At 38.8% G+C, this 13,127-nt stretch overlaps 2 protein-coding genes across 2 annotated transcripts in view; both read left to right on the forward strand.

Annotated features, from left to right (window-relative positions):
• Nucleotides 1-13,127, forward strand: part of LOC141443003 (prostasin-like) — a 431,412-nt gene that overhangs the window by 330,291 nt on the left and 87,994 nt on the right. The gene's annotated exons all lie outside the window — the stretch shown is intronic.
• On the forward strand, nucleotides 580-12,841 carry LOC141443031 (trypsin-1-like). The gene is made up of 5 exons (XM_074108249.1): nucleotides 580-587; nucleotides 1,123-1,266; nucleotides 9,002-9,128; nucleotides 9,608-9,725; nucleotides 12,648-12,841. The coding sequence occupies exons 1-5, from the start codon at nucleotides 580-582 to the stop codon at nucleotides 12,650-12,652; spliced, it is 402 nt and encodes a 133-aa protein (XP_073964350.1). The 3' UTR covers nucleotides 12,653-12,841.

Here is a 13,127-nt window from a genome sequence, read left to right on the forward strand (position 1 = left end):
GTGGAGTTTTTTTATAGTTGGTATATAGTCTTTGGATATATTCAAATAATTCTTCTTGTGTTGTATAGTCTGCCATAGTGTGAAATAGTAAACTTTTTTTTCCAAGTGTCAAATATTTTCCAAGCTATTTTTTCTAAGTGTTCACGCTACGAAATCGACTAAGTGTTTTTTGGGTGCGAATTTTCTAAGTCTTTTGGCACACGTAATTTGCTAAGTGTTTTTTGATCGAAACTATTCTAAGTGTTTTTGAAGCGAAATTATTCTAAGTCTTTTAACTCTTTTACGCGGATTGCACTAAGTCTTTTTTAAGGCAAATTATTCTAAGTCCAAACACTACAGAATTTACTAAGTCTATTTTCTAACACGATTTTTCTAAGTTTTTTTTACACTTCACTTTAGTTCACTTTTAATTCCAATGTCACTGTACTCACGATTATCCAAGTTCTGAAGGACCAATGTTGCTCACTACACTCACTTAACACCTGACTTGATAATAACACTGCACTGTTTATTCTTTGAAACTCATTTATTAAGCAAAACAACAAACATCTTAAACTTTTAAAGGAACACATCGTTAGCATGTTACGGCGAGGGATAAGCGCCATCTATTAGTAGCTTTTGGAACTAATTAACTTAAAACTATTGCAAGGGAGCACAGCGTTATCTTAACGGGTGGGCGGTACAGAGCCATCTAGAGTGTGTTTACTGTAATTATGATTTTTAACGTAAGACATTCAACACCGTACAAAATTCGAAATCCTTAGAAAAATATGACTTAATTTTTTCGTAATGGCTACGGAACCCTATTTCGGGCATGTCCGACACGCTCTTGGCCAGTTTTCTTTTCTAAACACTATAAGGGCCCTACGCTAGCTGACGCGGTTTGCACGGAGCGGGTGGCCGCCTGTTGAACAACAGTACGAGCAGCGCTAACTGCGCGCGTCGCGTGCGTGGGATTGTACCTGCGCCCGCCCGCAGGCTGCGCCCGGGCCAGCTAGCGTAGGCCCTAAGACGTAAGTGTCGCGAACGTGAGGTAGCAGAGTAGCGAGGTAAAAGATTACAGGTTCATTGACATGGAACTCCGCAAAGTACCGCCTTAATAAATCAATTTATTCTTTCTAGAGGTCTCGTCCAGTTTGCCTCCGTGGGTTCTCTCAAACGCCCAAACAACGTGGAAGCCGGGCAGGTGTATCAGATCAAACGCATCATCAGGCACCCTGACTACCATATGATTCAAAATGACATTGCTCTTCTTGAAACTGATTCGTAAGTACTTTTAGCGGACTACCCGAAGTGTAGTTCGTATTGTATCTTATTGTAGTACCTACTGTATTGTATTATGGGTACAATATTTTTATTAAATATAATGACCCGGATAACTCACGTCTTAAATCGAGTTTAGCTCGACATGTTTCGGGCTAATCCGTAGCCCTTCGTCTTCGGAGCAACGCGACTCAGCGGCTGCTGCAACACGCGCACTGCGCGCCGCCGCTCTGCTCGCGCGACTACCCTCTGCTGCTCTCTGCTGGTCTGCTGTGGCCGAGCACTCAATGAACTCGGATTCGACGCACTATATCAGATTTGATAAGGTATCTGTACTTGCGAGAGAGAAATTTTTCATTCCGCGGAAAGTGCGTGAAGCCATCGAGATTAGTCGTCGGCCGAATTTCAACCGGGATAGTGGTTGGACGGTACCTCCGAGTTGGAAAACGGTGTTAAATACTCGTGCTGCGTCATCGGTGTGTGTGAACGTACCTTTACAGAGCGATGTTGTTAGTGTTGTGTGCTACCCTACATTTGACAGTTGTAATGATGATGAAAACGCGGGTAGTTGTGTGCCGGTGTCAGTTTCGTCGGGTAGTCGCGCGAGCAGAGCGGCGGCGCGCAGTGCGCGTGTTGCAGCAGCCGCTGAGTCGCGTTGCTCCGAAGACGAAGGGCTACGGATTAGCCCGAAACATGTCGAGCTAAACTCGATTTAAGACGTGAGTTATCCGGGTCATTATATTTAATATGAGTGAGTCTCACGGTAGTTTCATGTTCAAAATTACAATATTTTTACTCTTTATTGTACACTAGCGGCCCGCCCCGGCTACGTACGGTTATTTAACAAAAAAAACAGAAATCATAAATTTAAACACACATACCCACCCACCCACACACCTATTCCTTCTTTTTGCATCGGGTTAAACAAGAGAAGAATTTTAAAGAAAATTACCTACAACACAGACGTGTGGACTCACCTTTACACGCGCGTCTGTACCAACCCTCATTCCATAACTTTCTTTACTCTTTTACACTCGCCTTTCACCTCATTCAAATTTTCATTCATCTACTCACTCACATGGCGACACACCACCGCGCGCGACCTTTATAGCCTGGTCATTCTACAGTTTTTTTGGAAATAATTCGATATAACGCTAATTTTTTGCATACGGCTTTTACGTGTTATTTTAAGAACCTGTAGATGGTAAAATAAATTGTACCTACCCTAAAATAGGTGTTTTTTTTATGACCAAAAATTTTATCCGTAGGTGAATTTAATGTCCAAATATATGTTTGAATAATTCAGTTTTTAGACCCGCAAGCTGAATCCATCAATATATCTAACAGGAAATAAAAAAAAAAACTATATTCTATTTTTCTAACATGATTCAAATGACAAATGCCAAACTGACGGAACTAGAGTCCCTCCTACTGTTACGCAAACTATCGATACTTTTGCATGTACCTAGTGCTAAGAGCGGCAACACTCGTAGCATTAACTGTTGGTTTAAACGTTACGCTACCGAACTGAAAGACTTATTGGAATTTTAAAATGACATTGCTCTCCTTGAAACTGATAAGTAAGTACTTTTGCGGGACTACCCGAAAGGAGGGTTAATTACTGTATTGTATTGTATATTATTTTATACTCTTTATTGTACATACAAACACATGAAATTAACAGATAGCAAGATAATAAAATATACAAAGGTGAACTTATCCCGTAAAGGGATCTCTTCTAGGTTTTTTTACATTAATCTTACCGTGATTGACCCCTATCTCACCTGATGTTAAGTGCAGATGAGGCCAAAAGTGTATCTCACTGGTTCAGTAACAGCCTATTCACTCTAGCCTTGAAGAGCCCTAGATTGTACTATAATGTAGTTGAGCTTTGAACGATTAACAGAATATCAGAAACAAAAGTAGAGATATTTCAGCTACATGGACTTAAACAATAGAACAATAAGAGTTACGACCTTATAGAATAAGCTACTTTTGAATTTCTTATTAACTATGTACAATCTTAGCGAAAAATTAAAACTAGCTTCTCTTTCTTAGCCGAGAACCGATAAAATTAAATTCATATTCTTAAAAATATGAAATGTTGTCAATAAAATTCGCATCGTGTTCATGATCGTCAAGCAAAAGAATCAAAAGAGAGTAATATAAACAAAAAAATAATTATACTGATTTGAGTGCGTACCTGGTCGGCTATAGTGACCCATTTGCGGGCACAGACTCGTGAAGATGCCTAGTCCGTCGTGACCCATCTGCGGGGCACTGGACTGTGAACGTGTTAAGCATGTTGTAGATTGGGACAGACTTAAGGTAATTTAATGAACTCTTCTGAAGGTACAAGTTTGCTCATTTTCTTCTAAATTGTGGCCCATCATTAAACTCGTATTTCGCCACATCGTATAGTATGATTGCCGCGATGTCGGTCAGGGGCCCCGAAACGGTCAAACGGTTTGATGTTGGTTTGAACGGTTATCAAACGTCACTGCGCTGTTTGGTCCGAACCAAACTACAGCGTACCTACCGATACGCCGTCGTAATTAGACTTGAGATTATGTGACGCAAACAAATTGTGCGATGCCCTCGAACAAGGAACGCGATTTCCTTGTGTTTATTACGTGAATCGTAAAAAGAGAGAAAAAATTAATTTGGTCAAAAGAAAATGGTAAGTAGGGTAAACCCTCCAGTGAATGAACCCCCCCCCAGTGAATGAACAAAATCACGTTTTTTGCCTAAAATAAGCAATATATAGCCATTTCCACCAACTGTCGTATTTTTTTTCTAACCAGCAACTCGATTTCCTATGCAATGGCAACAATCGGTAAATTTATTTTCCACCAATTTCAACATGGCAGGCGTTTGAAGTTCACGTATTTCTGGTTTTGAAGTTTTGTATGGAAAAATTAGATCCCAGGTAAGAACAGCGCATGTTTGGAGTAACATTTGAACTGCTTATTTCATGTATACCACTAAAAAGTTTAGCTACTGGTTAGATTAAGAGTTAAATCTTCTATAAATGTACTCTTTAGTGGCTTATTTTGTGGTGAAGTTGTTATTTTTAGGTGTTCCATTACTGGCTTATCAAATGTTCTAAAACCAGTAAATGAACAGTCTGTTCATTTACTGGTGGCGGCTCAATATAGTTTTTTTCCTAAAATTAAATGTTAACGTAATCGTATTAAGGTTGTGTTTTCAGATTCTGCATAGAAAACGATTCTGTTTCTTTGAACTAGTATTGGGACACTAGTGTTCATTCATAGGAATGAAAAATCTAGTAAATGGACTATAGAAATTTGGCTTTGTTCATTTACTAGATACCTACTAACCCTATGTATGAACAACGTAGGTAACGATGGACGTGATCGAAATGCACGATAGTTTTACTTCTTAAATTGGACTTGTTAATAATATTAGATTGTACAACAAGAGCATAAAACAAGCCATTTTACCCAAGACGTTCATATAGTCACCCGAGCCGGTACAACGAGGGTGGATAGACACGTCGAGGAGAAAATGGGGATTGCGAGGAAAGGAAATAGGAACAGTTAAAACAATTGTTCAGTTAATGTGTACCTTTTATTTGTCATGAATTACTATATAATTATATATTTTTTGTTTTATTGATTTATTTTGATCGATTTTTATTTTTATATAAATTAAAAATGATTAAAAACTGATGTAGATTTTGCTCGTAGTAAGTTGCTTATTGTTTTTAGCCACAATCTATAATTAAAAATTGGGTTGTTAAGATTTTTTTGTCCCAAATGATGATACTTTTATGGTCTGTCCCAGAATTCGAGATACTAAAATGACGTTTCATGTGTTACCTGTTTTTTGCGTCTCATAAATAGTGATGTGCCGCAACCGGTTATTACCGAAAGATTTTGTAGGTACCTATGTATGTATGTCGTAAAATATTAAGATATGAACGGATCCGTGATGTACTAAAATGTAGGGCACTTAGGACATTCTAGAAAAGGTAAAATAGGTCTAATAAAAATGCGACCGTTTTCGAGATATTTCGACTTTTTATAGATGTTGATGTTTAAGTTTCAATTTCATTCTAAGTAAGTTTTACATTAACTAAATAATATGAGAATAATGAATATTTGATTTATTATTCTATGATATGAATATCAAAATAAAAACACGAGAAAACGCACTGATCACATCCGATGACAATACGAGTAAAGTAACGAAAATCGGTTGAATACCACTTGAATACGAAAAACATGAACAATGACGTTGTGTGATATCTGAGGGCTTACTCCGGAATTCGAAAATCCAAGTTCGTACCGTAACGTCCCTCTCACTTACGTATTAAATTAAATAGTAGTGTCAGAAGGACGGAACGACACGAACTTCGATTTTCGAATTTCGTAGTAGCCGTGCTGCAGGGCTACTCCGAAACTCGAAACTCGAAGTTCGTGTCGTGCGGTCCCTCTGACACTTATACTATTTAATACGAGAGCGAGAGGGACCGCACGACACGAACTTCGAGTTTCGAGTTTCGGAGTAGCCCAGCTGGCCCTGACTACGAAATGCAAAACTCGAACTTCGTATGTTGCCGTCCCGCTGACGCTTATCTCATTCAATACGCGAGTGAAAGGGACGGTGCCATACGAACTTCGTTTTTCTAGTTTTGTAGTAGCATCTGTATTATTTTTTACGTTGGCACTAAGTGATGAACACTGTATTTTTACCTGTGCTTAGATTTCATCACTTTATCGTATAAAATGGAAAGTAGAATATTGAATGCATTAATGTTATTTTTGCTATCGTAAAATAAACATTTTATCGGTTATTTACGAAACCGAAATTACGGAGCAGCACTGTTCCTTTTATGCTGGCCACATTATTTTTACGTTTGACATTTCAGACTGTCATTTTAGTATCTCGAATTCTGGGACAGACCATAACTAATTAGAGACTGATTACAGACTGATTAGAATACGAGTATCAATAGAGTTTAATGTTTGTTATTTATTAAGTTTTATTATAAAGCTCGGATTATCGTCACTGAAAAAATCTCGTACTTTTCTAAAATCAATATGTCAACAAAATTGAACCTTGATGTAATATCTATAAAGTTCACTCGGAAAAATTATCTATTTTGAGCTACGAGTTTTAAAAAAAAAGTAGTGACGTTATGTGGCTGTGATTGGACACCAAAAAGGTTAATAATGTTTGCTTAATTAATCAAGATATTGAGGTGCTCAATTTGTACCTACTTTAATAGAATTATATATGTATTTTTGTAATACAGAAACATAATTGGAATACTGAAGGTGCTGTAGGCCTGCCTACCTACCTCAAGATTTTATATAATAATAACTGAAGAAGAAGACTTCGTTTTATGTTAAAAATGCTTTTCTAAATGTTGATTAAAACTATCTAAATAATGTTCATTCACTGGGTTTTACTCTGTTCATTCATTAACTTTTTCGTTCATTTACTAGGTTTTTGGGTACTTTTTTATAAATTCTTCCATAACTCAAAAACTATACACGTAATAAAAAATCGCAGAAATTAAATTCTTGTTTATTAAATAACGATTGATTAAATTACATAAAACCATTATAATTATTAATAAGTACAGAGTAGTGATTTTTCAAAGTAGAAAAGTTTCTTAAGTGTTCATTCACTGGAGGGTTTACCCTAGGTACAAACTGAGATACCGTTTGACACACGAACATCTACAGAAAGTGCTAGAAGCTACCGCACCAGACATCTTTGTCACACACAAGCTCACGCTACAAAATCCAACAAATCGCTTAAGGGCGCACTGGCTTGACAGTTCATCGTAAAATCTTAAGGGAGGCAGTGTTGTATGATCTGTTTTGTGTATATGTGGTGTTTATGTATATATGTATGTATTTTGCATGTAGTTTATTTGTCTTGATATGTATTAGTTTATTGACTTTATTATTATATATAAGTGTGTACCTATAATATGAATGTGTAGGTTTATAATGAATTTTTGAGTAAGTTTAAATTTCGATTCTTTTGCCTTTTCATTGTATTTGTAGTGTCTACTTTTGTCTGATATCCTGTCAATCGTTCAAAGGTTAACTGGAAGAGATCCCGTTAAGAGATAAGTTCGCCTTTGTACATCTTATTATCCTGTGTTCTGTTATTTTATGTGTTTTTATGTACAATGAAGAATTTTACAATACAATACAAAACAATACACAGGTCACTGTGGGCAAGACCGTCTACAAGGCAAGTCCGTCAACACGTTATAGCTTTTGAATTTGAAAGCGGTTCCTGCTTTAGCGTCCAGTCTATAAAGCAGTTTGTCGCGCTTGTTCCCTCACTCTAAAACAGATGGCGCTGTGACAACGAACTTCAGAGCAATCCGCCTAAACAAGTAATTGCATGTATGGAACTCGAAATGATAGTGCGACGGTCTCTGCTAACAAAATTGTTAAAAATAGTTCGTGACAAGATTTTGCACCAGAAAGTAACTACATAAGTAGTATAAGAACCAGTTATCTTTATTCTGTGTTTAATTTATCAGAAATTGGCTTACTTTTGTAATTATACGTACCATCATTTATCACAATAAAATTTCGTAAAGTCCGTCTACTATGTACAAGGCAAGTCCGTCATATCACAGTCCGCCAGACTTCCCTTGAATCAGAAGTTACCAACTGTTTTTACGATTTCAATATTATTACGATTTCATAAGGCATTTTGATCTTGAAACTAGTACGGAAATGTGTTCCTCACCCTCAGCACTATGCTGTGGCACTGTGTCACCAAAAATATAAATTAAAAATACCTATCAAATGAATAAATAATCAAATAAATATTAGCCCCAAACTAAGCAAAGCTTGCACTATCAGTGCTAGGTGACCCTTTGATCTCAGTAAATTAAAAATTAAACTATTAAAATAAATTTTAAAATTTCAATTGATCTTTTATTTGGGAAACCTTATAAATAAGTAAGTACTTATTAAATATATTTTTTTGCCAAAAAAGGTTTACCACCCCATTTACGTAATATATCGCCGGACTTGCCTTTGAATAAGAAAAATTGTATTTATTCCGAATCTAAACCTTATATTAATAAGTTTAAAGTACACTTTTCATTGTCTTGTTTAATTTTTTTTTAAGGATTCGAATACTAACATATAAGCACCCATAGTATGGCCGATATCATTACTAGACGGACTTACCTTAAGCTACACGGGAAGTCCGTCTACTCGCCGAATTTTCGAAAATACTATTTTTTTTGCTTAATTTGTGATTAAAATGATCTGTCTCTATAGCTTGACTATTATTTATGAAATTCTTCATCGTATGCAAGTACAAGTGTTAACGCAGGTGAATAATTAACGCAGCTAGATCACTCCGAGGTAAAAAAAAAAATGAAGTATGCCGGTCTTGGCCACATTGACCTTAATTCAAACGCGTCGAAACACGATCAAGCGGCGCGTCAAACAACAAAAATATGAAATTTCATCAAACAACCACTCTCCCCTCCCCCTTTTAACCCCCCCCCCCCCCCTTAGGCCGGCAAAGCACCCGCAACCCTAATAATGCTGTAGGTGTCCATGGGCGGCGGTGATCGCTTACCATCAAGTGACCCGGATGCTCGTTTACCATTATTATTATAAAAAAAACTGTTCAAACTAGCTTTGTTTAACGATCAAAATGGTTTGAGTCAAACAAACCAAACCTTACGTGTTTAACTTTAACTATGCTGCTTCCTCCTTAGGATCCACCTGAGCCAGTCGATAGTGCCGGCCTGTCTGGACGTGTTCGGCGGAGACCGCGACAGGGCGGTCGCGACCGGATGGGGTAGGACAACACATAGAGGCGGCCCTGCGGATACGCTGCAGAAGGTACAATGTTGTTCAACGCGATACTAGCTTAAGCCCGCGGCTTTTCCCTCGCAGTAGATTTGTAGGGACACATCGAGACTCATTAGAACATTGGAACATTGTGAAGTAGTCGGGATAGTTGGGTTTGTATGATTTAATATGTGTGTTCTCACAGTGTGGTGGTGGAGGAACTGCATGAACACACATTTTTTTTTTGTTCTTTAATAAAGTCTGTTGCATAGACTTAGGTATCGTAAGATCGCAGGATAGCCTCACAATTTATTCCAGTGATGCTAGAGCAAGACAGAGACCTGAATAGCCGAAATGTGAGTTAAGAACAGTGGGCAGTTTACTTTGCCCTGGACTTGAAGGGACCGAGCAGTACCCCAGATTTTCTTGTTTTGTCTCTTTATGACACCGTGATGTCTACCATCATCGGGTTTTAGTTTTTTTTTAATAATTTTTATATTCCATGAAATTCCCAATTCGTACACTTGCAGGTGACACTGACGAAGTTCACAGACACAGAGTGCCGCGCCGGCCTATACAGGCGACTACTTCAACAACACGGTACATGTCTGCTACGGAGACTACAACAGCAGCGCTGGACCTTGCTGGGTATAGTCCATTTAGTAGCGTCCATAGTAACGTTAACAAGCCCTCCTATTCATCATCCCAGCCTATATACGTCCCAACTCCCACTGCTGGACACAGGCCTCCTCTCAGAACAAGAGGGCTTGGGCCATAGTTCCCACGCGGGCCCAGTGCGGATTGGGAACTTCGCACGCGCCATTGAATCGCTTCGCAGGTTTGTGCAGGTTTCCTCACGATGTTTTCCTTCACCGCAAACTAAGCTCGTGGTAAATTTCAAATGTAATTCCGCACATGAATTTCGAAAAACTCAGAGGTGCGAGCCGGGTCGAACCCACGACCCTCTGCTTGAGAGGCGATAGGTCAAACCACTAGGCCACCACGGCTTCAATAGCCCTACTATTAGCTGCTATATAAAGAAAATTTACCGTTATCTAGATTGGGTAACTTTACCATAATGTTAATTTATCAAGTAAGTAACGCAATCATTTTAATACCGGTACAAGGTATTTTTACGATTTTATAATATACTAGCGACCCGCCCCGGCTTCGCACGGGCAAAGGAAAAAAAATGGCCAAGGGCGAGTCGGACTCGTACGAAGGGTTCCGTACCTATACAACATTATACGTCATTAAGTAAGTTAGTAAGTAAAGCGGTCCCCCGACACCGACGACGCTTAGATAAAAAAAATATTACTAGGTACTTATACTAAATTAACTTTGGCTAATTTTGCGGGAAATCAGCATAGTCCCCGCGGGATAGGGATAAACGAATTCTTCGCAGATGAAGTCGCGGGCAACAGCTAGGTAGTGCATAATTATTTTTTACATTTTAGGTGTCTTATTTGGCGGCGATTTTTTTCGGGCGTTTTATTATTTCATGTTTTCTAGTATTTTTTCTTAAGTGTACTAGTGTGTTGGATATCCTGGCTGCAGCATCAGCTCATCGTGTTGTTACCATTGCATTGTGTGTAGAATGAATGATCAAAAGGAATCAAACCCGACATATCTGCTATTATTTTTTCAAGAGTATACTGGTGTGCTGGATATCCTGGCTGCAGCATTAGGCCGAGAATTCCATTATCTTGCATAGTTATATAGCATACATGGGTGTTTCAAATGTTAAGTCCCAAATATGTTTGAAAGTAAATTAAATACCCATTATGAGTCTAAGATTCCTACCGCCGCGAACAAAAGAGCTGATTGATGATCTTGAAACGGCTGAACCGATTTTGATAAAACGTGTCTAAGAACCATCGCTAGAAAACCAGCTTTTAAATAAAAAAAAACCGCATTCAAATCGGTCCACCCGTTTAAGAGCTACGGTGCCACAGACAGACACACAGGCACACATAGCGGTCAAACTCATAACACCCCTCTTTTGAGTCGGGGGTTAAAAATTTAATAAACCCCTAGTATGGCGTATCTAAACATTGAAAGAAAGAAGAAAGAAAGAAAGAAAATGCGTTTATTGCCAACAATTAGGTAGGTATATAATGCATATTACACAAGAAGGGTACCTACTCTAAAAATTAAGTTAACTTACTAACTATATGCGGGTTCTATAAAAGTTCGTGAGACCTGCTTTCTAATCATCCTGCTTTCATTGCGCGGCAGGTCATGAGTTTTAGAATAATAAGAAAACTATATGTTTTCTATCGCGTATATATATGCGTTACATGTTTTTCATCACACTTGCTCGTAAACAGTGTCGTAACATGCAGGCTACCTTGGTTGCAACCCCCCAAATAAAACCCTCGACCTTAATGTGCTTGTCATGAAGCCCGTGGTCGGTCGCATGAGTCATTGCCCGTACTAATGTTCATGTCATGAAGCCCGCGGTCGGTCAATGAGTTTGTTACTGCATGGCGTGCTGCTGCTCCGTGCGCGCGCTGCACACGCACGCCATGCACATGCTGCGGATTGCCTCTAATGAGCGCAATCAGCGGTATCGACCATTTTTGATAAAATATTAGTTTTCCTTTTACAAATATACAATTTTACTCGCAAATGTGATGAAAACCATTGTATGTCGCACGGGCGGTACTAGAATTACGAACATCGACTCATTAAAGCCCTCAGTCTTCGATTTCAGGCTTCTAATAGACTGTTGTTCGTAATTCCTTATTTACCGCCCTTAAGACACAATGTACTGTATAATATTATGTATTTGTTTTTAGTATAACATGCTCAGATCAAATAAAAAATAAAGATGGAGCGCGGTCAAACGCCCGGTGAGGCCGATTTTATAAACATGTGTGCGTAGGCCGGTGTTGCCATATTAATTCTTAGTACCCCGAAACTACAAAAATATCGTTACCGTTGAATAACGTTTTAATAGCGTTATAATTATTTTCACACTTTGATACCGTTACTACAATAAAAAACGTTGATAAACTTTTACAAGAACCAAATATCTACGTTGCGTGTCACTTTCATACGCTTTAAGCCATGTTAATAAAGAATAGAATTAATAAAAAAAGATTATATTACATAGGCGGCTTTTACCGAATACCCAATAGGGTAACTACAATATTATAATGACAACACTAGTGTTGACGTTTTATGTTAAGTAATAAGGTTTCGGTGTAGTTTGATCGCAAGTGTGTGCGTGCGACTGTGTTAGCACACGGATTGGTGTAGTTTGACCGGCCTCACTTCGTTGTTCGCAGCGCCCTATCTTTAGTTTTTATTTGATCTGAGATAACATGAAGAAAATACCTAAAAACGCGCGCGTTCTGACCAAGCTATCTGGACCCGCCACTTCGCCCCTATTATCCCCCCCATCCCCCATACCCATAATGATTAGCCCTAATAACTCGATGCCCCCTTAATAAGTTCTCAATATTTTGATACATCACGTATAAAGCCTAAATATTCGAAGCTAGGTTTAGGTAAATTCTGAAGAAAATAATGGATATGTTGAATCAATTGCTTTGGTTTCCTCAGGGTGACGACGGTGCACCTTTAACAATCCTCAACCACCGCCTCCACTGCATGTACACTGTGGTCGGGATCACCACCGCTGCCGCGGGCTGCGGTGTGCCCGGCCTGCCCCAGCTACTACACCAAGGTCTCCCACTACGTGCCCTGGATTGAGAGCATAGTATGGCCTTAGGGGTTCAATAAATCTTGTGATGGTTGTTGACTGTTTTTTTTCACCCTACCCCCACCACGGAATAGGTTTGGTCATTACGGCTTCATTTGGTTTTACCTTTTTACCAAAACTCCTGGATCTCAAAAGTACTTGTAGTCCATTCAGGATAACATTGGACTCTAGAAGGTCACAGAAGAAGGGGTTGTAATAGTTATTTATGTGGCTGGTGCATAATGAGAGGCATTAAAGTACGAGTGTGGTGTCATAATAGGATCACCATCCCATCCATCCCAGCCTATATACGTCCCACTGCTGGGCACAGGCCTCCTGTC

This window comes from Choristoneura fumiferana, chromosome 26, assembly GCF_025370935.1.
Source record: "Choristoneura fumiferana chromosome 26, NRCan_CFum_1, whole genome shotgun sequence".
NCBI lineage: Eukaryota > Metazoa > Arthropoda > Insecta > Lepidoptera > Tortricidae > Choristoneura > Choristoneura fumiferana.